Below are 24,992 nucleotides of genomic sequence, written 5' to 3'. Positions count from 1 at the left end.
CTGAATTGTGTCTTACAAATGTAAGCTATTCTTTTCCCCCAAAGATTTTGTCTGGTAAATGACAAGAAGGACAGCACATAAGGCTTTTAAAAGGTGTTTGACTCTAGAGCATGGAGGTGTTTCAGCTCAAAGATGATATAGTGATGCCCTGAAGTGTGCTGTCCTTTTTGCCTACACAACCTTTGTGTGAACAGGTAGTGAGCTAGGCTGGGAATTGCTCCACATTGTAACTGACTGTTCTTTTTGACTGGGTTATTTTTTTTCACTGGAGAAGTTTGTCATTCCATCCCATAAGTGCTGCTGCTGGCACAAATCAGTGGGTGGCCTGTAAGTGGGAGTCAGGAAGGGACTTGCTTCCTTTGGCAGAGGCATCAGTGTCTGCCAGTGTGGTGCTGGCCAAGTGCCTTAGAGTTTGAATTCACACCTGCTTTTCTGGCCAACAAAAGAAATGCTACATTTATGTATTCCATGCTCTCTTCCTGTATTAAAACAAGTATTTTTGTTTCAGTGCTTTCACTAGCTGTTGAGAACCATGTTTGACAACGGAGAACTGGAAGACAAGCCACCAGCTCCTCCTGTCCGGATGAACAGTGTTATCATCGGCTCAGGGGGCAAAGACCAGTTGTCTGCCAACCACAGCTTGAAACCCCTGCCCTCTGTACCAGAAGAGAGAAAATCTCGAAATAAAATCATCTGCATGTTCTCTGGCACTGAAAAAGGTAAGAGACTTCTGTTTCCCAAGGTTACCACTGGTATTTCTTTCCTTGTAGGTTTTGGTAATGCTTTAGACACTTGTGTTCAGCCTATCCAAGCAGGGGACTGGAGGAAGTGGTGAAAATTAGGTGGTGTTCAATGGCTTGAGATGTTTGCACTGGGTTGTTTGAAGATAAAATGCTAAGTAAGAAAAGTTAAACAGCTCACTGAGAAAAGCCATCACTGTTGCTTCTCATGTTTGCTGCCCAGTTTAATATAATGCATTTCCAAGCAAGCTTAATATTGTGATTCCTGGCTGTTACATTACTTACCATGCGAAATGTGAATTTCCACTTTGAACTGAGCATCCAGCTGTTTTGGAGGTCACTTCATGTTGATGACCATTTATGTGTACCTTCATCATCATAGAATGGCTTAGGTTGAAAGGGACCTCAGGGATCATCTACTCCAATCTCCTTGCCATGGGCAGAGACACCTTCCACTAGACCAGGTTGCTCAGGGACTCATCCAACCTGGGTTTGAACACCCCCAGGGAGGGAGCATCCACAGCTTCCCTGGGCAGCCTATTCCAGAGTGTCACCACTCTTGTACTGAAGAACTTCTTTCTAAGATCTAGCCTAAACCTCTTCTCCCTCAGCTCAAAACCATTCCCCCTTGTCCTATTTCTAGACACCTTTACAAAAAGTCCCTCTCCAGCCTTCATGTAGCATCCCTTCAGCTACTGGATGGCAGCTATAAGGTCACACTGGACACTCCTCTAGGCTGAACAACCTCAACTCCTTCAGCCTATCCTTATAGCAGAGGTGTTGCAGTCTTCTAATCATCTTTGTTGCTCTCCTCTGGACTTGCTCCAGTAGCTCTGTGTCCTCCTTATGATGTGGACACCAGAACTGGGTGCAGTATTTGAGGTAACTTTGAGGAGGGAAAAAACGTTGTAATGAAATAGTGGGCAGGGCACAGTATGCATGAAGGAGATCTGAGAAGAATGAAGCTTTTCTGTCTAACTGTGTCATTTTGTGATTATTGTTAAGATGCACAAAGGGGGGACCCTATTACTCTTAATGTCTTCTAGTTCTGCTACTGGCTTCCTGTGCCTTTTTGCTGCTGTGCTGGACAGGACTGGTTCAGTCATGCCAACACTGCTTTGGCTGTTTCAAGAGACTTTGTTCCTCTGGTTGTTTATTTCCTTAGCTAAGTATTTTCCCTGGGGCTGGTTTTTACTCTTGCTCAGCTCTGTGAGCAGTCCCTCAGCAGGTCACTTGTTGTGAAAGAGTTGTCTGTGGCTGGATTACAGAGATAGAAGTGGTGGTCTTTTTTTAACTGACATGCCTAAGCCTTGAAGAGGTAAGCAGAATGTGAGAAGCTGCTACAGGTTGGTGGCAGTACCCCAAGAGAAGGACTCCAGGTCTTTGAGGTTGGTGAAGGTGATGAATCTGGTGCTGTCAGTGAGATGTCATGCAACATGTATGAAGCATTGTGGCACTTGCCATTATGCTATTGCATTGCTCATTTATTAGAGCATTTGTCATCCTTTTTGAAGACAGATGTAGAGAAGTAGAACATAAACCCCACATGGAGGAAGGTTTTCCTTGCTCTAAATTAGTAGTGCTTTGGAAGACTTGCTTGTGTTGTGAAACAAATTATAAATGCAAGTGGGTGCAATGCAGCTGGAGTGGTTTGTGACATTTTATAGTCCCTTTACTTCTCATTGCATGTTTCCTCTTTCCATCTTGACAGAGAGTTTGTTCATTGCTGAAATGTCTGGGGAGGTGGTTGAAGAGTTGTGTTGGCTCAGCTGTAATGGCTCTGGAGTCCCATACAGATGTGTACCAAATTTCTGGCAATTAATCTGATGAGCATTGTCTCTGCATACCTCCTGGTATTTAATGATGCAAACTAAAAATGGAAGGAATAATTTCTGCTGAGAAAAGGATGTTTGGAGAAAATGGTGTACATGTCCTTCTGGAAAAAAAGCAGGTGGTTTTACTGCCTGGCAAGATAATGGGGTTAGGAAAAATTGTAATTGAATTACCTATCTTAAAGAGATTATCTGAAAATTGTATTTTTATTTTTATTTTTTTAATTTAGAAAAAAAACAAGACTTGTCAACCGGATGACAAGGATAATGTAAACATCCAAAGAAATGCTTTTGGCCTTCAATGCAAAACTGGCTGTCACATGTAAGCAGAAAATAAGTGGACACTCTGGCTTTCTGGCATTAAAACAATAGTCAGGTGTTAGTTGGTTTGTTCATTTGCATGACCGAAAGGGCATTTCTGGCATCCCTAAATACTTGCTTTGCTGCTGGGAAGCTTTACAGAAATCCTAATTCCTGATGGGATTTAAAAAATACATTGGGTCTATGTGCAAAATACTCTTGTCAACCTAGGGCAGATTTTTTTCATGGAAAAAGAAGTTTTTTCCATCAAAAAGAAATTTCTTGGAAATTTTTCATGGAAACAATTTCTCCAGCCAGTGCAAAATGTAACAAACAAAAATGGTAAATTCTTCTTTTGAAAAATTGAAGGAATTCCTTACCAGGAGATCTACAAGACCACTGCAAACAGACTTAGCACTGGATAGTGTTTGGCTTTGTTGTGCAAATCTCTGTCCATAAGATTTTGCAAGGTCCTTCCTGACCAGCTTAATCATAACTATTGCCACAACTCTGCCCCCACCCTGGGTCTCTTTGGAGACAGTGCTGGGGAAGCGGTGTGCTTTGGGGGACTCGCTGAGTGTGAGGTTAAGCAGATGCAGAGTTTCTGCCACAAGTCACAGCTAGTTCTGTGCTGAAATAATCATAAGAGTCTGAAGGAGTTATTAAATAACCTACTCATGGAGGTTTTTTTCCCCCCCAGCTCATTGTTTAAAATAAATGAAGTGATAGCCATCTTTTTTACTAGAGTACTTAATTGGCCATCTTTTTACTAGAGTACTTAATTGCTATGAATTTCCTTTGTTAGACTTTGGAAGTGAAATGAACCTGCATGTGTTTTTGTAAAGCTTTAAAATAGTCCCCTAAACCAAGAAATGTTTGTCTTTCAGCAGAGTTTATTAAAGGAGGTGCTGTGGGTCATTGCCCAGGACCTGGGATTGTGCATGTGACATACTCAAGACTGCTGGCTCAGGACAGATTTCAGTGTGGTTTCAGCTGCAGCTCAGACTTCAAATGTACCCTCTGGAGTTGCCCACCTGGTTGGAGCAGGCTGCTCAGAAACAGCTGTTTCTTGCTTTGCATACTGAGGTTGGGTTGTGATGCAGGAGGGCATGTGAAGTACCTTGGAGACATGGACCTGCTGAAGCAGGTCCAGAGGAGGGCCACCAAGATGATCAGAGGGCTGCAGCACCTCTCCCATGAAGACAGGCTGAAAGAATTTGGGCTGTTCAGACAGGAGAAGAGAAGGCTCCAGGGAGACCTTATAGTTACATTTTAATACCTGAAGGGGACCTACAAGGAGGTTGGGGAGGCTCAGTTTAGAAGGGCTTGTGGTGATAGGATGAGGGGCAGTGGTTTGGAACTGGAGAAGGGTAGATTTAGATTGGCTATCAGGACGAAGCTCTTTACTATGAGAGTGGTAAAATACTAGAACAGGATGCCCAGGAATGTGGTTGAGGCCCCATCCCTGGAGACATTCAAGACCAGACTTGATGTTGCCCTCGGCAGCCTGATCTAGTTGGAGGCGTCTCTGCTGGCTGCAGGGGGTTTGGAGAAGATGACCTTTGAGGGTCCTTCCAACCCAATACAATCTGTGACTCTATGATGCTTTACTGAGTGTCTGTGCCTTCATTTGGAAAGAGAACAACTCAGTTGTATTTGAGGCACATTCTTTCACAGATTGACAGGTTGCATTGGGTTGATAGGGACCCAGTGTCTTAATTACAGCAATTATCCACCAAATCCTTTTGAAGGAACCTATGTCTTCTTCCTGCGAGCAGGACTATACACTACTGCTCTGCAGCACCAAGGGACCATTTCATTGAGTCTCCTGCTGTTTGAAATGAGTGTTACATTTTACCAGAGGGATTCCCAGTTAATACAGAAGCGTGTTGCAAGCCTGCTCAGAGGTTGGAAAGCAGTGTGGCCTCACAGTGGCCTTGTTTGCAACACCTCTGCTGTGTCCTGCCAACACATGACTCACCGGACTTGCCTCCGATGGGAGCTCGCTGCTTGAGTTTGTTTGAAGTGCTGCTCTGCTGTGGCTGTGGGCAGAGGAGGGATTGTTTTAGTCTTGCCTATTCTGCTAAGATCTGTGTAATTTTCAAAGGGATGGGTTTATTTGTGCAGCACAAGCTGACAGGTTTGAGCACCAGCTTCTGTTCCCTACACATCAAGTGCTCCTGGACACGAATCTTCCTGATAAATACAGGTTTTATTCCCATTTGCTTTCACATAAACAACTGCAAGAGATTGGGAAGAAACAGTAGTTTCCTTAAAGGTTTTTACATAAGCCAAGTTTCTCCTGTCCTGTGACTGAACAACGTTAATGCGAACATTTGACAGGCCATTTGTTTTTTGGCTCTGACCTGTGCAGCCATATTAAAGATATCCTGTTTATAATAGTCATGTCTTTCCACTGCATTGTTCAGCTGGAGGCAGCCCACATGGCTTTTCATTTGTAAGTATTGTCTTCAGCTCCCTGTCCTTCCTCTTCTGCCAGTGTGAGGGGATTTCAGATGAATTCTCTGGCTCTGAGCAGCCCAATCTATGCTTTCCCCCCATGTTCAGTAACTTTTTACCATGTAGCAGTGAAGAGAATGCTGGTTGAGCTGCTCTTTTACTGTACTGAAACCACATCATTTATTTTTAAGATTAATTAAAAAAAACCTTCTTCCCTCCCCTAACATACAAACATAAAATGGTAATCAGGTTAGACTGCAAAATGGTGTGCTGCTTTCCTTTGTGGCTGTGAGCGCTTTGGCATTCTTGCTGGCTTCATACACACTAGGAAAAGCAGCTGATTCAGCTGTATGCTCTGTGAGCCTGTAAGCATTCCCAGGATTACACATGCTCTTTGCTAGGTATCAGGTCAGACATGCTCTGCAGCTCACTGCCAGGCCTCTGCCTGTTAATCAGAGGGCCATGAGATGAAGCCTTGAGCATCATCTTTCTGCCTGAAGAGTGAGCAGCAGACATAGTGCACTGGTCTGGCAGGGAAAGAAAGCAGGGCTTGATCTTTTTTGCAAGGACAAGAAAACAGATTCCTGAAACCTTTCATAGATTCATAGAATGGGTTGGGTTTGAAGGAACCTTAAAGATCGTTTAGTTCCAACCTCCCTGCCGTGGGCACCTTCCACTAGACCAGGTTGCTCAAGGCCTCATCCAACCTGGCTGTGAACACCTCCAGGGAGGAAGCATCCACAGCCTCTCTGGGCAACCTCTTTCAGTGTCAGGCTGAACACAATCAACTGGTTCAGATACAGTGAGGTCACTGCATTAGTGTCATCCTCCCCCAGAGGTACCCCTGAGCAGCTTTCAGCTTCACTTCAGACATTTCCTGAGTAAAGGGAACAGAATGGTGTATTTTATGTTTAGAGTTAACTCCAAATTGTCTTCCCTGTTTATTTATTTTTTCTTTGTCAGAGACAAACCCCCGAAACTAAGAAAAAACCCCCACAACTTGAAAACCAAAACAACAAATGCCCCAAAACCCCAACAAAAACAGTAAAAACAACCCACCAAAAAAACCTGAAACAACAAAACCCCTCAAGCCTTAGGCATTAAAAAACATCTTATAAATTTAATTGAGTCTAGTTTGGATCATGCACGTGGTTCTTCTCATTAGCTGTTCCTGCTTCTGGTACTTACTATGCTTGCTTTTTTGCCCCTGTTTTAGTTTAAATTAGATAATTGCTTGGAGGCTGTAAATTTTTTAATCTTAATCAGAGGAATTTGCATTAATTAACTTGAAGCAGTGAGGCAACTGAGTTTTAACTGTCTTTAGGGTGAACTTGAGGTTGAACTGAAGTTGTCTTTGGTGGTGTTCTTCATCCATATTAAAAATGTCATTCTTTGCTTTCTAAACATTTCATATGTTTAAATTTTATGCGATCAGCAGAGCTCCTTGCCCTCTGATGCTCTCAATCTCTTATTCTTACTACCATAGTGTAAATGGTTTGAAGGGTTCTTAAGTGATGTTTGAAAATCTCAAATTACTGTGCTACGCAGGTGAACATCTCCATCCAGTAATGTTGTGAGTCATCAGACCCATTGTAATGCTCGGATTGATTGTGTTAGATGGAGACAATAGGACTTCAAATCTTTGCTCAGTAGATCTTTGAACGTCTTTTTTCAGGAAGCAAGAAGAAGGAAAAGGAAAGGCCAGAAATCTCTCCCCCATCCGACTTTGAGCATACCATCCATGTTGGCTTTGATGCTGTTACCGGAGAGTTCACTGTAAGTGAAGAGCTGTGGGGCAGTGCTGGAGCCAAGACTTTGCAGTGTTTTATAATAAATTGCAAGTTAGTCTCTGTCTTTAGTGAAGAAATAATTCTGCTCTGTGTTTGTACAGCGTGTGAGTAGTGAGACTGTGATCTGTCCATGCTCTTCAGTGTAAATGTCAGATCTGCTGCTTTGTGTCACCTGGGAAAGCTTCACCTGAGAAACCCTCTTCAGTTTACTTTCATTAATGGGCAACACTGGTTCTGCGGGGTGGTTTTGTTTTCCCAATCCCATTTGGCTTAATGCTCCTAAACGAGCTGGTGTCATGTGGGTTTAGTGATTTGTGTTGTGTCACCCACAGACATGTGCCTCCCCATAAAAACCCCATCCTGCTTGTTCATATGTTAAAGGCTATGCAAGTTATGCATTATATAGAGGAAAGAAATTTGTTCAGCTTTAAAAAAAATACCTTTAAAATACTAGAAAGATGCGTTAAATAGCCTATTTTATTCAGGGAATGCCAGAGCAATGGGCTCGATTACTTCAGACATCAAACATCACGAAGCTAGAACAGAAGAAAAACCCCCAGGCAGTACTAGATGTGCTGAAATTCTACGACTCCAAAGACACAGCAAAACAGAAGTATCTGAGTTTTTCTGCTCCAGGTGAGATCCAAATGTGTGTAAGACATTGAAGAGGAGTTTGGTATTTAGAACAATCTTCCTGTCTTTCAGAGTAATAAATCAGATTTACGTGCTTGAAAGAGCAAGCTTCTGTTTTCAGTGAGGAACAAATATTTGAAGATGAATTTCCAACTTACTGGAAGCTGATGTTGTCCGGTTAATTTCCTGTTCTGAGTGGAGAGAGGAAGAAATGGAACTGGATAATTCAAAATAACAGCCAAAATTCACTTTAATGGGCTGTGTTTATAAAGATGGGGCTCTGAGACTGTGATTAATTGGCTTTATGCTGGGGACCTTGCTCCTTGTGTCTGTGGCTGAAACAGCTATCTGTGAACTTGATGTCACCATGTAGTGACATCAAAAACGGCAAAATAAGCTGTGGCTCCTGCATTGGGAACTATGACAGGGGTCTGAGAGAATGACTGTCCTACAAACAGATGCAGTTTTACTTAGTCTTCTTCCACGTTATTTCTGAAGATAGCTTAATGACAGGGCTTTGTAACGTTCTCAGCCTTGATTCACAGTACTGCTAAGGGAACAGAAATACCCCTTTGATCCTGATAGCACAGCTCAGAACATGGAAATGTGTTGAGCAGTGCTCAACTTGGGTAGCTATGTGTGGGTGCTCAAATGGAGTGAAGAATAAGATGGGAAATGGGTTTGCCTGCCCTTAGGGGAGGAGTTTAGAAACCTGCAGTTTCCTTCTGCATGGTCTTAAAGTGCAGTACTGGTTTTGCTCACTTGTGGCTAGGAAATTTTGTTTTGTGAGAAATGAATTGAATCTCTGAAGCTGTGTTCTTTACTCTATAAAGTTCAGGTTTTAATTACTTTTCTGATGATTTTATATGTTCTGTTGTTTGTCCTATTTAGAAAAAGATGGTTTCCCTTCAGGAACACCAACGGTGAGTCTCTACTGCTCTTTCTGTATTCTTAGGCAGATACAAATTCAGGTCTTTGGTATTGGTTATATACTGAATCTTGCAGTAGAAAAACAAACTGAGGTTTCTTTTGTGGAATAAAAACATAAATTTGGGAGTCAATAGAAAATATTTCACCAAAGCAATTGTAATTTGGCCTTGTAATACAATGGATCAGGGCACTTAAACCACTCAATTTATCCTGTTCTTTTGACATCAGTAAGAATTCTTCTGTCTTCATGGGGGGGGGGGGGAAAGGGCAGCGTATCTATAACAAACTGGGAGAGAACTTTGCTGATGGTACTTATTTTTAACTTTGTTAAAAATGTAGACAAATGCCAAAGGTTCAGAACCATCAACAGCTGTGGTAGATGATGATGACGATGATGAAGAGGCTCCTCCTCCTGTTATTGCTCCACGGCCAGATCACACGAAATCGGTGAGCAGCTTTACCTTTACAGTGCAGGACCTGCATTTCACAAAATTGCAGAACTTCTGCTTCTGTTTTCTAGCAATACTTTATATTTGTGACATGAGTTGTTATAAAGTTTTAGGGAAATGTTCCGGGTTTTATTTGAGTTTGCTAAGAAAATGCCTAATTTCTGGATATTGGATTAGAAGTCCTAAAATTAATGCTGATTAGTTGTTGGCTTATGTTGAAGGTATTCAGTTATGTTTATCCAACCCAACATGCATGGAAGGAGGTTTTTTTTTTCAGTCCAGGAACTGGCTCCTTCTTCTTGACACCCACCCCTCAGATACTTGTAGGCATTGATAAGATCCCCTCTCAACCTTCTCTTCTCCAGACTAAACAGCCCCAGGTCTCTCAACCTTTCTTCATAGGAGAGATGTTCAAGTCTTGCAATCATCCTTCTAGCCTCCATTGGACTCTCTTCAGTACATTCCTGTCTCTCTTGAATTAGGGAGCCCAGAACTGGGCACAGTATCTTGGGTCTGGTCTCATAAGGGCAGAGTAGAGGAGAACCTTCCATGAACCTGGAGGACACAGGAGGAGAAGCATGACTCCTTCCTCTAGATCTTAGTAATAGCTGATCTTGCTATTAAATAGTGATTCCTGTTCTGTTGACTAGTGTGGGTTATAAAGAATAAGCAGGTAGAAAACCCATGAAAGGTCTGTCAGTGTAAGGTGGAGTTAACCCAGCATCCACTCCTTAGGAGGTGCCTGGATCTTTCTTTTGGAGATCAGTAAGGTTGCCAGCATATTTCTCAGGTCTAATCTCTACCTCCATCTTGTTAGGTAAGATCTTGCTTAGGGGTCTTTGAACTGTGGTTGTTTTCAACTGAATGTCTATGACTGCAAAGGAGATGCTCAGGTAAATGATCTCTCTTAACAGATTTACACACGGTCTGTAATCGACCCCATCCCAGCACCATCCGGTGACACTTCTGTAGACAGTGTGACAAAATCCGGTGATAAGCAGAAAAAGAAGACCAAAATGTCAGATGAAGAGATCATGGAAAAACTACGTAGGTGTTTTTGTATTTCAGATAAATCAAAACTTTTAAACTGGGGGAGGAATATTAAGTTTTTACCCTCATCCTTATTTTTTGTGCAAGGGTTGTGTCAATACTGTTTGTCTTGCACAGTAGCTGAAAGTGCTGCATTCAGAAGCTCTGCACGTTTGTATGCTTTTGGGTTAAAAAAAATTGTAGGACAATTGTTTTGGATTGAAGTTCAGTTGTGCTAATGTGTATAATACAACCATAATAACATAAAATAGTTTCTACTGTTGCTTGTTACATAATCATCTTGAAAATAATTTTTCACCATATCAGTGTTCCTGTGCTTAAGTCAAGGATTATCTAGTTTCTGATCTAGGCTAAGCTGATGGATTTGTCATAACTTCAGGCTGGGTTTTGCCACACAGAAGTTCTATGGTTAGATTGAGATACTGGGGAAAATGGCATGATCTGTCTTAAGAGTATAACCTACCATAGTGGTTGTCTGAAGTGGGGCTGTTTGCCCCTGGCACTGAATCAGGAAGCTTTGGCTGTTTGTGCACCAACCATTGCACCTGAGCTGATGTACTTTCGGAGGTATCTTGACTGGGTCAGCCTTACTAAAAGGGAACAGTGTACTTTTTGGTTTGTGTTTGGTTTTGTTCTTTTTTTTTTTTTTTTTTTTTGTCCCTAGGCACTATTGTGAGCATAGGAGATCCCAAGAAAAAATACACTAGATATGAGAAAATCGGGCAGGGGTAAGTGTTTGTCTCCAACTCTTATTGCCAATGACTCAGTGTTAAAAGCTGTTTTCTCTTACAATATCATGTAGCCACCACTCACTGAAGCAGGCAAAAATGCTGGCTGTACCAAGCAGTGCTAGATAAACGGTGAAGACTTTACACTGTGTTAGAAATTTTGAATTGCCTTTTAATGTGACTTTAAGTCTGTGACTTCTTTGGGTGTTCATCTATTTGGTACTACGGCTGCTGAATAGCATGAGAGCTTTCTGTGTACCTAACTCCTACTGTGTACTTTTGAAAAATATCTGTGTGTTTGTGGGCAAGCTTCCCCTGGAGGAAAATTAAAAGTAATACTTGCTACAGAAAGGGCTGCCCAGCTGATCTGATCGTGGAGAGCAGGACAAGTTCCTGGGGGCTGAGAGGGGCATAGCTGGTGTCAGAAGAGAGTGTATTTCCACTCACTTTGTGTGTGAAGTGACTGCATTTCTATGATACCACTGATTTTTAACAGACTTCTTTTGGATACGGCTTTTGCAACATCAGAAGCTAACACGTGTGTGTGTGATTTGTCTGTTCCTGTCAATGATTTTACTACCTGGAGGTGCAACTGGCTGCAATGTTTCTCTTTTTTCTTTGCAGGGCTTCAGGTACAGTGTTCACAGCTATTGATGTGGCAACGGGGCAGGAGGTAGGGTTTCTGTGTTCAGTGATTTTTTTTTTTTTTTTTTTTCTTTTCTGTATAATTGTCCTTCTGTAGATGGCTGAAATGATTTGACTAAATTTCTGTGGCTCCCATCCCTGCTATCATGTCTCAGAAGAATGTTTATCATAGTCACTTAGTTGTAACAGTGTGTGCCTTGTTCTAGGGTAATCAGATGATGGAAGCTAAAAATAGCCTTGTCTCTTCAGTGAAAAGCAGAGGGAGTGAGGTGTTCCAGAAATGGGGTTGGAAAGCAGTTCATCATTCAAGAACTGCAGGCAATGATGTCTTGCCTTTTCAGAAACAAAATTTGTTTGGGTTTCGCACACTTGTTATCTAGACTTGGCTCAGCAGAGACAGTGGATGTCTGTGTGGAAACAACTTGCCCCATGTGATCCTGTGTTATAGTTAAAATGCTTTCTTCACATCCTGCTCTTTGCTTTTACTCCTTTGGGGTCTCCAAACCCACTTGGTGAATTCAATGCTATCAGCAATACTTTGCATGCTTGTCATCCAGTGGTCATCTCTTGTTCTTGGGGCTAAGATTTTAGGAATTATTTGCATTTGCTTCTCTTTAAATTCATGTTTCCTTAATTTAAATATCTCCAAGTAGCCATTCCTTAGGTTACTGGTAAGTAATTGCCCTTTCAACAGTAACCATGTTTACCAATAGTGTAGACTCAAAATGCAAGCTCTTCAATCACTTCAATGTTGTCTCTTACTTTGCTTTCTACATACTGCAGTTCTTTGTGTCCTCTTGCTGGCTGCAGAGTAAAATTTGTAGTCCAGTTCCTTTTCTTGGACCTCCTCTGCATCTTGTCAGGCAGGTGGGCTAGCAGTTGATTAATTGCATTAAATGGATGCAGTTTTCTGGCTTCCTCAGTGCTTGAAGTATGTGGATAGAATTGGGTTTGTTCAGTGGTAAAAGAGAAGATCAAAGGATTGTATTGATGTTTTCTCTGCCCTTATGGCAAGGTGTAGAGAATATGGAGCTAAACTCCTCTTAAAACTACACAATGACAATAAATAAAGGACAAAAATTGCCATAAGGCCAATTCTGGTTAGATGTTAGAATGTATTTATTTTTTTCCCCCTCACAGTCAGGATGATCAAACATTGGACAGGAGCCCACAGAGGTTGTGGAGTATCTGCTTACTGAGATCTCCATTCAAAACTCAGTTGCACAAGACTGTTAGCTACCTGCTCTGTTTGCTGTACTTTAAGCAAGGGATTAGACTTGCAGAGGTCCCCTCCAATCTTAGTTATTTTGTGATTCTGTGCCACAAGTTCTTTTTCTAATGTCCTTGGCAATATGGTAACAGTCTTTTCTACAAGATTATTTTCATTTTTGGGAAGGTTCTCTTGTGAAACTCTGAACTGCCTCCTCAAAGTGTTGTAGCTAACGTAACTGGGATAATTCTCCGTTTTAGTCTGGAGTGCTTGTCCTGGTTAGCTTATTTCTTGGACAAGACAGGTCTTTATCTTTCCTTTTCTCTCTGGTGTAGTTCATTGGCTCAATCTTTTTGAGAGGAATTCCTTCTGCCTCCCAGTGTTCCATATAACAAAGTGCTAATTTAGTTAGAATATAGGAAAAGGAATAGCTTTGCCTTGCATTGGAAGGCTGATACTTTCCCTCTTAATTTCTACATGATCCTCTTCTGCTTTAGGCCTGTTGATAGGAAATTGGACAAGTATCTTTTTGTCTCTTGAATGTCTCCTTTACTGCCTCTTCTGGCCTTTGTTAGTGTTTGTGGATCTTTTAAGCTGCAAGAGGGTGGTGTTGGTTATGGATGCAAGCTGTGCGCTCATCAAGTTGCATTCTTAAGTTGTATGCTAATAAATAAATTACCTGCCAGATGCAAGCTGTGCTAAACTTCTTTAACCCTGTTACAGAATTTCTTCTGACTTTTCACTTTCTTAATAATGATTGAAAGGTTTGGGTACTCAGGTCTGAGTGATTGCTGTTTTCTTTTTGTCCTATTCAGGTTGCTATTAAACAGATAAACCTGCAGAAGCAGCCCAAGAAAGAGTTGATTATTAATGAGATCTTGGTAATGAAGGAGCTAAAGAATCCAAACATAGTCAACTTCCTGGACAGGTAAATGTAGACCGCTGGCTGATTGCTTCATCCTCAAGAGTTTCAAGAGGTTATAACTTGATATACTTACACAAACCTGTACCTAAGAGTCTTATAAGCAAATAAGACTGTATATAGACTAACATCTGAAAAAAACCCCAAACCAACCATCCATTAGAGGGAATGGTTGTGAATGTTCAGTAAGAAGGCTTCTGTTGTCATGAGTGCAGTAGTTGGAGGTCAAGTGAACAAGAGCACAGATGGATCAATGCTTGTGCTGTGCATGTGATATGTTGACTTTTACCCTGCTCATTTAAGTAGGAAGAAGCAGACAACTTTTACTGTCAGCACCTACATTTCAGGCTACCTTCCAGAGATTAACTTTGCTTGCTGTTTGTCTTGAGATGCTTATGAATCCTTTTTCTGACCAGCTCTTACCAGTTATTTTTCAGTTCTCAATCTCTTGATGGCAATCAGGCATGCTTTTTGTTTTCTGCTTTAGTTACCTCGTAGGAGACGAATTGTTTGTGGTGATGGAGTATCTAGCTGGAGGCTCACTAACAGATGTGGTCACAGAAACATGTATGGATGAAGCACAGATTGCTGCTGTTTGCAGAGAGGTGAGTATTGTAGTTGATGGGTAAAGGAATGAAGGTGTACTGTTGGTTGGACCTGATGATCTTAGAGGTCTGTTCCAATCAAAGCAATTCTATGATTCTATTCCCCTAGGTTTGTATGGTACACATAGATTAGGACTAATGACAGCAGTAGCTGTTGGAGCCATTGAGTTAGGAAGAATGAATGATACTGAGAGCAGAAACACCTTTTACAATTACAGAAAATAACAAAATATATTTAACTCAAAGTTTGGGGGTTGCAGGTTGTAACACAAAAGAGCTATTGCAGTTTTACAGCTGGATGTTTGGGAATGTTAGGTGATGGAGCAAATAAAGATTTAGATTTTTTTTTTTTTTTTTAACCTGGGCTACTGGCAATGTTAACAGAAAGATATTAATGATGTGGGCCAAAACTCAGGGAAGAGCAACAAAGAAGTCTAGCAGCTTAAAGAATGTCTTTTTAACTTTGGCTAATGAAGAATATTTAAAGGCACCAAAAGGAACCGTACTGAGGTACTGTAGCAAGCAGAGATGTGAACATGTTTTAAAAGAAAAGAGCCTGAAAGCTTCAGGGTGTTTTCCAGAAAGAAGAAGGGGAGCTTTGCTTAGAATGTGAAAGTGAATTTGATGAGACAGGAGTACTTCTAAGAAAGATGTACTAACACAAAGACGAACTTGCTGCAGGCTATTCCCTGCTCATTTTAGTAGTTTTCACTGTGTGTGAGATCTGTAGTTCTGGGACAATTAAGCTTTCTTTATGGATATCTCAGAAAAATAATTATCTGTAAGGTTTGGGTTGGAATAATTCTAAGACTGCAGTAAGATTTCAAATGGAAGAATTAGAAATAGCTGATGTCACATTTCATCAGTGGTTTCTGCCTTTAGAGTGCCAGGATCACAGAATCACAGAACGCTGGGGGTTGGAAGTGAGTCCAACCCTCCTGCCAAGGCAGGATCACCTAGGTCAGGTCAGAGGAATGCATACAGATGGGTTTTTAGTGTCTCCAGAGAAGGAAATTCCACATCCCTTCTGGGCAGCCTGTTCCAGTGCTCCATCACCCTCACCATAAAGAATGTCTCCTCATGTTGATGTGCAACCTCCTGTGTTCATCCAGCTCAGGAATGATTTATTGTAGCAGAAGGAGAGGCAATTGTATTACCTGCCATCGAGGAAGAACTTAGGCTTTTCAAAACCCCATTCGACTACATCATTGTGACATCTGCTTTTGATGAGTCACTCAAAGGGAGTGGAGAGAAAGCAAACTTTCTCCATTAATGTGTATGGACAGGTAATTGTTTCCAGAGAAACAGGATCTGGAAGCAAAGAACTGAAAGTAACTCTTTACTGTAACATAGCTTTTCTTGAGGAGAATATCTAACTCATCAGCTCTGCTGCCCAGCATGTTAGAGAATATTCATTCCTGTATCAGGCCGAGTTTGCTAAAGCAAATGAAGGCACAAAAAAACTTAGGGTCTCATCCATGCCAAGCTGCAAATGATGAATGTTCTGCTCATATGAAAAGAGAGGAATCTTACTTTTTTTTTTTTTTTTTTTTTTATTCTCAAATAGCAAAAGTAAATTCCATTATGTTTTTAGACAGAAGAGTTTTTAATCTAAAACCAATATTGGTGGCTTTCATAATTGAAGATGTTTCACAACCTTCAGCTGTAGGAGAAATTGCATGCATGTTGAGAATGAAGTCTTGCTTAGTGAGACTTCAGGCTAAAAAGCCCTCACTTAATCCTTTATAGTTCCTCTGTAGAATGTGTGGGATGTACCAAATGAACACCTGGGATTTTTGAGAGCCTCTTGAGTGATGACTGGGTGAGGAGTTCTAATTTGTGGTTTCAACAGCAGAGAAACTCCATGGTTAAATTATTTTTGAGCTCAACGAGACCTGGAGAGCACTTTTTTTGGCAGAAGAGCTCCCTCTGCTGATTATTTTAAATACCTGTTATATTTTTGCTCTCAGCATTGCCTGAGGGTGTAAGGATTGCTTTGGAATTCGTGTTCACTTTCACCTACACAAATTATACTTCTGTAACACTGAATATTTTAATTCTTGTTCTCCCATCCAGTGCTTGCAAGCGCTTGAGTTCCTACATGCCAACCAGGTCATCCACAGGGACATCAAGAGTGACAATGTGCTGTTAGGCATGGATGGATCAGTTAAACTAAGTGAGTACCAGAGAATTGTTTCAGTGTTCTGCTTTCCTTGACTGGGAAGTGACTGGGAGAGCGTAAATCGGGAGGAGAGTTGGCAGGGCAATTTGAGGTAAACTTTTGTTGGCAATGATTACTAGAAATTTATTCTGTTGTAAAATGTGTAACTTGCAGGTAGCAGGTATCTAAATTCTGAGGGCCCTAAGATTAAGGCTCTGCACATGTTAGCCTGGAAGGATGTTGGAGCAAACCTGTTGCCACATGAATGTGTTGGTAAATATGAAATAACTGGCACCATACAGTGAAGCAAATATGAGAAGAGAAGCTGCAAGAGAAAAGTTACAGCTGACTGCAGTTGCTTTATTAGTTTCTTCAGGTTGCCATGACTTGCTTTTAATGTTTTGCCCTTTCCATTAGAAGGTCACTAGCAAGCAAATTGTATATTATTAACCATTTATATTGCAGTCTAGTCTTGTGTTGCACCTGCACTGGGTCTCCTTTTCTTGGACTGAAAGTGTAGCACTTTCATTAATACAATAATGAAATGACAAAAGAAAGTATTTGCTTTTCGGGTAATTGTTATGCACACATGGACTTGGGTAGCGAAAGTCAGTTTCTGGGGTGTGTGTATAGATGTGTGTGGCAATAAAAATAAATATGAAACCACTTGAAGAAGTTGCCAGAACTGTTGAGAGAGAGGAACATTATCTTGGTATGTAGGATGTGCAAAGCATAAAGCAACCAAAGAGTTAATGGTTTTACAGCTGGTTATGAATTTGAAACGCTATGGGAAAATTTCTCAGCAACATTCCTTAATCTTGGTGGTTTGTAGTCTCCATTATTTGTGAGATGGAGTGTGAAGAAAGATGATGAGCAACCTGATTTGCTTACCAGCATTGTTGGATGCACTGCTTGCTTGCATAGGAGGTTTTATTTTTAAACGTGTGATTTGTTTGTGTACAAACTGTAGATTCAGAGGCTGAGGATAAGTGAACAGTTACAGTACTGGATGTGGCTGAGAAGAGTTAGTTGAGAAAACTCAAAAATCTAAGAGCTAGCAAAGCAGAGTGGCAAAAGGATGGGGTTAGCAGCCTATGTAAAGAAACATCTGCCTCATGAGACTGGGGAAAGATGAGGAGGAAGGAGAGATGAGAAAAACAGGAGTCAGCTGTAAAATGTCATGTGTGAAGAGGAGGTATTGTAATCAGCTTTGACACTAGACTGGGTGATTGTAGACCTTCTAGCAGTTGCTTAGGCTGGAGGGTGAAATGCCACCTTCTTTTCAAGCTGTTCCCCTTCTCTAGGGGAGTGTGGTGACAGAAGTAAGAGATACCACTCTGCCTGTCACCACTACATACCTTACACACACCACTTACTGATTGGTGAAACTGAGTTCTACATCTTTCCTGTCTTTTCTCTCCTTGCTGGTGGCATGGGGCTGAAGGCCTTGTTGGTAGGTCAGGAGACATCTGCTGCTGCTGCTTCTTCCCTGCTGTGTTCATTAAAATAAGCTGTGCTTTGATATGACACTTGATAAAGGCCAAGAAGTGCTGCTGAGAAACTCAGTGATGCCTATAGGTTTGATTTGTTTGTTTGTTTGATTTTGTGTTTTATTTTTTTGAAGCAGTGTTTTTGACAGTCAAGGTTGGGTAGTTCCTTGTTAAATTGTCCTCTCGGTACAACTTAGCACTTTCATGACTCTTTTGTTAGCACTGCTTGGCATAACACTTTCAAAATCAACCCAAAATTTTAAACTCTTTCTCTCTCTCTTTCTCTCTCTCTCAAACATAGTGTCAATGCTAAGGTAATATCTGTCTCCTGCCTTAACTCTGTTCTTATTGATGCTTTACATGCCTGGGAAGTGGGAGTGCTGCAGCTGGATAAAGTAACATGATGGGACATGCTTTGCTGCTGCACCTGAAGGCTATAGGAATAGGTGACTTTTCTTGTTTTCTTGAGTGTGGTTGTTCTCTTTGGTAGTTACCTTGTGGAAAGGTTTGTTTGTCTAGGTTTCTTCTGCTGAGTGGGGTAGCACTTCACTTATCTGAAGCCTTGTTTCCATGTCTCTGTAGTAGTACCTGACAGCTATAGTACTTGTATTTTGATGGCCAAATTGCTGTGGAATGTTGAACTCAGTAGCTGCACAAATAAAATCTGTTTAGCAGGGCAGTGTCCATGGTTTGTGGATTCATTTTTTTTCTACTTCAGTCCATATAACATACCACAGGACACTTGTCTTCTGTGTTCTGCTTGATTTTTTTTTTTTTTTTTTGGCTGTTACCAGGCTGTGATTCTTGAAGGAAGGATGGGCAAAATACTGTTCTTCTCCAAAGTAATATTTTTGTGTCCCTGTTCTAGAGGACAAAAGGTCTTATCTTCGTTCCATGGAATTCTGCCCTGCTTAAACACCTTCAGGTTTTGAATCTGTCATGCACGTTATGGAGTTTCTAATCTGGAGAATGTACTGGGGGAGGAAAAAAAGAAGGATACATCCCTTTGTAGCCCATCTCAAGTGCAAAGGAGTAGAATTTGTGTAGTAATAGAGATGTCTTCTAGGAAGCCCACTTACTTGAGATGCATCAATTTAACTGTTCAAAATTCTGTTATCCTACAGCCGACTTTGGTTTCTGTGCTCAGATCACCCCAGAGCAGAGCAAGCGCAGCACTATGGTTGGAACTCCCTACTGGATGGCTCCTGAAGTGGTCACAAGGAAAGCATATGGCCCTAAAGTGGATATCTGGTCTCTGGGCATCATGGCTATTGAGATGGTGGAAGGAGAACCCCCGTACCTCAATGAAAACCCCCTGAGGGTAAGGATCCCAGATGTGGCTAGAACTGTTTACCATCTGAATGTTTTTAGTAATAGTTCTTTAATAGTGTCTGCATTAAAAAGAAAATCTTAGAGTGGTTGGAAGGGACCTTGAAGATCATCTAGTTCCAACCACCCTGCCATGGGCAGGAACCCCTTCCATTAGACCAGGTTGCTCAAGACCCTGTCCAACATGGACTCGAACACCTCCAGGGAAGGGAGATCGATATAACCTCTCTGGGCAGCCTGTTCTAGTGTCTCACAATCCCTACTGGAAAGATTTTCTTCCTAATACTCAGTCTAAATTGGCTGTCCTCAAGCTTCAGTCCATGTCCCTAATGCTACAAGCCCTTGTCAAAAGTCTCCGTGGAGGCCTCCCCTTTTCCAGGCTGAACAGCCCCAACTCTCCCAGCCTGTCCCCATAGGGGAGATGCTTCAGCCCTCTGATCATCTTCCTGGCTTCCTCTGGACCCACTCTGGCAGTTCCATGTCCTTCTTGTGAATGAAATTAAATTAAACAAAAAAACTAACAAGTTTCAGCAGTGCAGGAAAATCCCTCCAAAAGGACAGCTGCTTTGACTTTACAGTCAGCCCTACCCTGATTTTTTTTTTTTTTGTTGTTGTTGTTTAGAAGATGAGTACCTGCTTGTAACTAAAACATTGGACTTTCAGTCTTCTATGACAGAGAGAGTGAATCCATTAGGTTATGAGAAATGCTGCTTGTGTCAGAATCTGCTCTTTTCTTTTCCAAGATATCCATTGACAAAAGATTTTTGAATGTTACTTTTCTACTACCAAGGATAGGTCATGACTGCCTATAATTGTGGCATTTTTACAGTTGTTCATCTCATCAGGGAGAGGAGAAGTAGGATGCAACCCCCTGTCTCATCTAGACTAAGGGATCGCTGCTAGGCAGGTCAGTTTGGCATCTCTTAAAGGTTTGGCTTGGTTACACAACATTTCTTATTTTACAGGCTTTATATTTGATAGCAACTAATGGCACACCAGAGCTGCAGAACCCTGAGAAACTGTCCCCAATATTCCGGGATTTCTTGAACCGATGTTTGGAGATGGATGTAGAGAAAAGAGGATCAGCCAAAGAATTGCTGCAGGTGAGAGTCTGCTGCTTCTCAGAGGCACAGATAAGGTCAGCCTATGATAAAACCACGCTGTAGACTGGTACCCTCCATTTTTATGTCTTCTTCTGAGGACTTGAGTGGAGAGCAGTTGGTGGGAGCTACAACTCCTACCAAAGACTCTGAAGTCTTTCCATCAGTAATCTGTGCCTTCATTCTACTGCTAAAGCATCCAACAGTTCCTGAACATACTGTAATAGAGCCAGAGAAGATAGTTGAGCAGAAAATCTTTGTAGTGAATTATTGGAAAAGGAAAGTCCTAGGCTCTTTTAGGATGATGAGGAAGAATGATTACCAGGCTTGAGGTGCTCTGGATCATCCCTTCAGGAACTGGGCATTGGTAACAGTGCATTGCTTTTCATATCTGGGAATCGTAGAATTGTTTTGGTTGGAAAAGACCTTCAAGATCATTGAGTTCAATCATTCTCTAACTCTACCAAATCTGCTGTTAAACCATGTCCCTCAGCACCACATCCTTGTGTCCTTTAAACACCTCTGGGGACAGGGATTCAGCCATCTCCCTGGGCATCTGTTCCAGGGTTTGAGAACCCTTTCATGGAAAAGTTTCTTCTAATTCCAGCCTAAACCTCCCCTGGTGCAACTTGAGGCCATTTCCTCTTGTCCTGTCACTTGTCACTAGGGAGAAGAGACTAATATCCACCTGGCTCCAGCCTTCTTTCAGGTAGTTGTAGGTCTCCCCTCAGCCTCCTCTTCTCCAGATTAAACAAACCTAGCTCCTCACCAGACGTGTTTTCCAGACCCTTCACCAGCTTGGTTGCCCTTCTCTGGACCTGCTGCAGCCCCTCAATGCCCTTCTTGGAGTGAGGTGGGAGGGCAGACAGAGGCACTGCCATGGGCAATGCAGTGGGAAGCCCAGTGAGGCACAGGAGCCAAGAGGGCTGTGTAGATACATGGCTTTTAAAACTGTGCCTTTCACTAATTCATGATATTTCTCTCCACCTGGCAGCATCCCTTCCTGAAACTGGCCAAACCTCTGTCTAGCTTGACGCCACTGATCCTGGCAGCCAAAGAAGCAATGAAGAGTAACCGCTAACATTACTGCCGCAGCCTTCATGCTTTTTGTTTGTTTGTTTGTATTTTACAAATCTTTATAATATATGAAACTGTTACAATTCTGGGGGGAGGGAAGGGCTTGGGAGGGGAGGGAGGGGAAGTGTTTGCGAAAGGGAAGAAACTCTCATCCAGAAGACACCCAAGTAAATGATGGTGACTCTAGTGATCCCTGTCTGGGGTGCAGAAGGAACAGAGGACAGAACTGCTGGCCTTTCCTCGGCCCTGCCTCAGACAGAGCAGAAATGCCACTTACTGTGCCCAGGGTTTTAAGAGTTTTTAATGACTTCACTGTAACAGCTCCCATTCATGGAACCCTTCTGGGTACTTTCAATACTTGAATGACAGATTCAAGCTTTCAAAGAGCAGTACTAATTTTACCTGCTGATCTCTCTCACTCTCCTCTTCCTTCCCTCTACCTGTTTACTTCAAATTGCTCTAGCAAGGTCCTGTATGACTAGATTCTTGGCAAGTGTGACAGATGTGAAGGTACCTCTTGCCTTTCATTTCTTAGACAAATTAGATGTCACTGTACTGTTGAGTTAACAACTTGGCTACTTAAATTGTAATGCATTGAGATGTCTTTCACTTTTTAAGATTAATATGGAGAGGGAAGAGAAGTATTCAGCTGTTTTTCATATGCCTGTGTTCCGTGGACTTTTAATCAAAGATGTAGCCTCTTTGTAGAAATGTAATGACTGGTCAGGACTTTGGATGTCAGTTTATGTAGTTAGGGGTCAGATACTTTATTTATGATCAAATGATCAGCTACAGTCAGGGCAAGAAAAAGATTCCAGCTGTCTTCCTGTCTGCTCCTTTTTTTTTTTTCTTTTTCCCCATTAGACTTGCTGGCCAGAAGCTTAAGGAATAATGTGCTTGGTGCAGAGGGTGGTTCAAAAACATGTATTGTGTCTGTGCTCTGACTTGGGCTTTGGAAGTTACGCTGGTGCCTTTGACTTTTTTATTTTACATTTCCCTTCTTTGTATCAAATACATTTTTGTATATGTTGTAATTGTTTCCCCCCCCAGCCAAATAATGCATCAGCCTATGGAATTGCCAGAGTTTAAGTATTAGAGCTTTTTTCCTTTATTTTTTTTTTTTTTTGGTATGTGCTCCATTTGTACTAACGAATTCAGAAGAAGAAATAATTGGATCTGAGGACACTGAAGATACAGAATTTTAAAAAATAAGATTCACAGAGAAGATGGTGAACACCTGGAAATGCCAAAGCTGTCTGAGAAGACAAAAGCTGAAAGGGGAGAACGGTGCCATCAGACACTCGTAGGCTGGTCCGAGGCCAAGGAGATTGTGCTGTGTCACCCCAGTCCTTTCTCACTAAAGACAGACCAGCTAGAATGGCTGAAGTCAAACAAGCAATGCAAGAAAGAGTGTATTCCTCTGAAGGACAGTGAGCAACTTGAGTGGTTGAGTTCTTGGGGTGTTACCAGGGTCAAGTGTGGAAGAGCCTGTGCTCCTAGCTGCCTCTAGTGCTACAATCTATGCATCACCTTTGACAGTTTAACCTAACCAAGAGCCAACTGTAGTAACAATGTGCCAAATGATTCTGGGAAAGAACCACCGAGATTTAATTGCATTCCCAGTGGGGCAGGACCTGGGACAGATAGGCTTATGGCTGGGTATGGATGGGGGACCCTGAATAAGTGTTTTGTTGTTTTTGTTTTTTTTTTTTTTTTGCACAGTTTTACAAACACTGCTGGCAGAAGCTAGGAGTCATTTTCCCATCATGTCAGTATGTGTGTAGTGGTAGAGATAACTGTGGTTTGGAGACTGGTAGGCAAGGTATGACAAAACCAGCATCCAGCTGAGAGGGACTGACCAGAAGAGCAGAGGCAATTTGTATTGAGGATGGAGAGGAAGCAGGCTAGGGTCCCTCAACCTCTGCTGCACTGGTGTGGTAGCAGCAAGATGCCTTGTGCAGGGCACTGCAGTGGTGCAGTTCAGCTTTGTGCTCTGCTCTGTGTGGGAGCAGAAATTCACAATGGATAAATGAACTGTGCTCCATGACAGGAATAAATCCCTCTAGCTGTAAGCATAAAGAGAACTGTAGTTCTAAATTCAAGGAAGTGTCTCATTCCAGGCAAGAAAATCAAGATGCATTTCCCAGGCAAAGTGTGTTCTGAGCCATGGATATTGGAACACTGTAATGGTGATGCTCCCTGGGCAGATGAAGTAGTGAGGAGGCTTGGCTGAGGAAAAAAAAAACCAACCCAAAAACCTGTGTTGTACCAGTGATTTCCTCTTTGTCCATTGCTGGCAATGGACGTTGTGAAACTCCTTGTGCCAGAGTGAAACTGGGAGCTTTTCTTCTTTTTTTCTTTTTTTTTTTTTTTTTTTCGGATGGCACAATCTAGCCAGTAAGATAACTTGTGATAAATTTAGGGTTATTTCTTTTTTTTTTCTTTTTTTTTAAAATTTTAATAGAAACCCAAGAAATCCTAAGTAGCTTTAACTTATTAGTTCACTTTTTTTGGTGAATGGGAACAGTTTATGAAATTTGTCCAGTTTAATCTTCCTGTGAGGTGATTTTCCAACCTTTCAGCCATCTTAACACAGAAAACTTGGCCCAGTCCAGAAGTTACTAAGACATCTCGTGCTTGCTGTGTGACAAGGAAGGGTGTTTAGATCTGAGGCTGAGAAGGAACCACATCTCCCCTGCCCCACACAGCAGCTTTATTACTATGTGGTGAGGTTTCTCATGTTCTGCCAGAAATCAGGGTCAGAGATGGAGCTGGCAGAAGAGAAGAGGCACAAGAAGGCTGCTGTGCTTTCATTTCTGAGTGGGTCAGGCATCATTTTTCTAACAGTATCAGCTGGATGTCTGCAAGATTAAAACCTGCAAGCCGTGGGGTTTTTTTTTCCCTGCTGGGAGCAGATGGGTGTCCTTAAGATTGCTGCAGGATTGTTCAACTCTGCTGAATCACTAAGGCAGCCAGAAAGCAGCCAGAGTTGGAACAGATGATGGCATGGGAAGGACTGCATTTGGAAGTGCTGGGATTCCCATGTTTCACTCTTGGGTGTCAGCATGAGGTCCCGAGTCAGAATCAAATAGACATGTGGTGAAATGTATGAAGTGTAGCATGCAATGGTGTGGTTCACTGGGCAGTTTATGACTGAGGTGCAGGTGTGCAGGGAATGTGTGATTCCTGGGATTTTCTTGGTGCCATAGGATAAACCAGACTTGTCATTAAAAGCAGCTGTGGCCCTGGGAATGTGCACTTTGACCAGCCTTAGGTGTTAATGAGACTAATAGACTTCCCTCTGGTGCAGGAAGGTGCAAAGGTCCACACCTTTTGCTAGAGCAAGTGGGAGAGGCTTGGTCCCTTTGGCAGAGGGGATGGTGGTTGGGCTGGGTTGGGAACTAGCTGGAGCTGAATAAACGTCTCTGGTCCATTTTCCCTCTGTTTCTCACGCTGTCAATGGAAATGGAAGTAGATGCAAGCTTTCTTTTTATTTTTTTAACTGTCTTAAGATTTTTAATGTTGCCTTTTGTGTAATTTA

The 24,992-nt window shown here is 41.9% G+C and overlaps 1 protein-coding gene across 8 annotated transcripts; it reads left to right on the top strand.

Annotated features, from left to right (window-relative positions):
• The first annotated feature begins 532 nt into the window (after positions 1-532).
• On the top strand, positions 533-21,465 carry PAK2 (p21 (RAC1) activated kinase 2). Of its 8 annotated transcripts, none has more exons than XM_054386289.1 (14): positions 533-719; positions 7,008-7,108; positions 7,608-7,758; positions 8,647-8,678; positions 9,025-9,132; positions 10,049-10,181; positions 10,849-10,912; positions 11,537-11,585; positions 13,583-13,695; positions 14,177-14,294; positions 16,371-16,470; positions 19,070-19,266; positions 20,240-20,377; positions 21,369-21,465. In XM_054386289.1, exons 1-14 carry the CDS (start codon positions 533-535, stop codon positions 21,453-21,455), a joined length of 1,578 nt encoding a protein of 525 aa, XP_054242264.1. In that variant the 3' UTR covers positions 21,456-21,465. The 8 variants fall into 8 exon arrangements, with proteins under 8 accessions (XP_054242264.1, XP_054242265.1, XP_054242266.1 ...); XM_054386290.1 differs by lacking the exon at positions 8,647-8,678 and adding an exon at positions 8,230-8,256 and having other exon boundaries at positions 7,608-7,775; XM_054386291.1 differs by lacking the exon at positions 8,647-8,678 and adding an exon at positions 8,230-8,256 and having other exon boundaries at positions 7,008-7,112; positions 7,594-7,775.
• The last annotated feature ends 3,527 nt before the right edge of the window (positions 21,466-24,992 follow it).

The sequence above is a fragment of the Indicator indicator genome, chromosome 13 (assembly GCF_027791375.1).
Source record: "Indicator indicator isolate 239-I01 chromosome 13, UM_Iind_1.1, whole genome shotgun sequence".
Lineage (NCBI taxonomy): Eukaryota > Metazoa > Chordata > Aves > Piciformes > Indicatoridae > Indicator > Indicator indicator.
The sequence above is the reverse complement of the archived record's forward strand: the minus strand, read 5'-3'. Positions and strand labels throughout refer to the sequence as shown.

What these genes read in the sequence shown, in the direction of transcription:
- PAK2 (XM_054386291.1), top strand. Translation starts at nt 533, where the DNA reads ATGTTTGACAACGGAGAACTGGAAGACAAGCCACCAGCTCCTCCTGTC. An exon ending in CAGGTGAGATCCAAATGTGT is followed by an intron (nt 7,776 to 8,229) that starts GTAAGACATTGA and finishes AGTTTTACTTAG; the next exon opens with TCTTCTTCCACGTTATTTCT. An exon ending in CCACGTTATTTCTGAAGATA is followed by an intron (nt 8,257 to 9,024) that starts GCTTAATGACAG and finishes TTAAAAATGTAG; the next exon opens with ACAAATGCCAAAGGTTCAGA.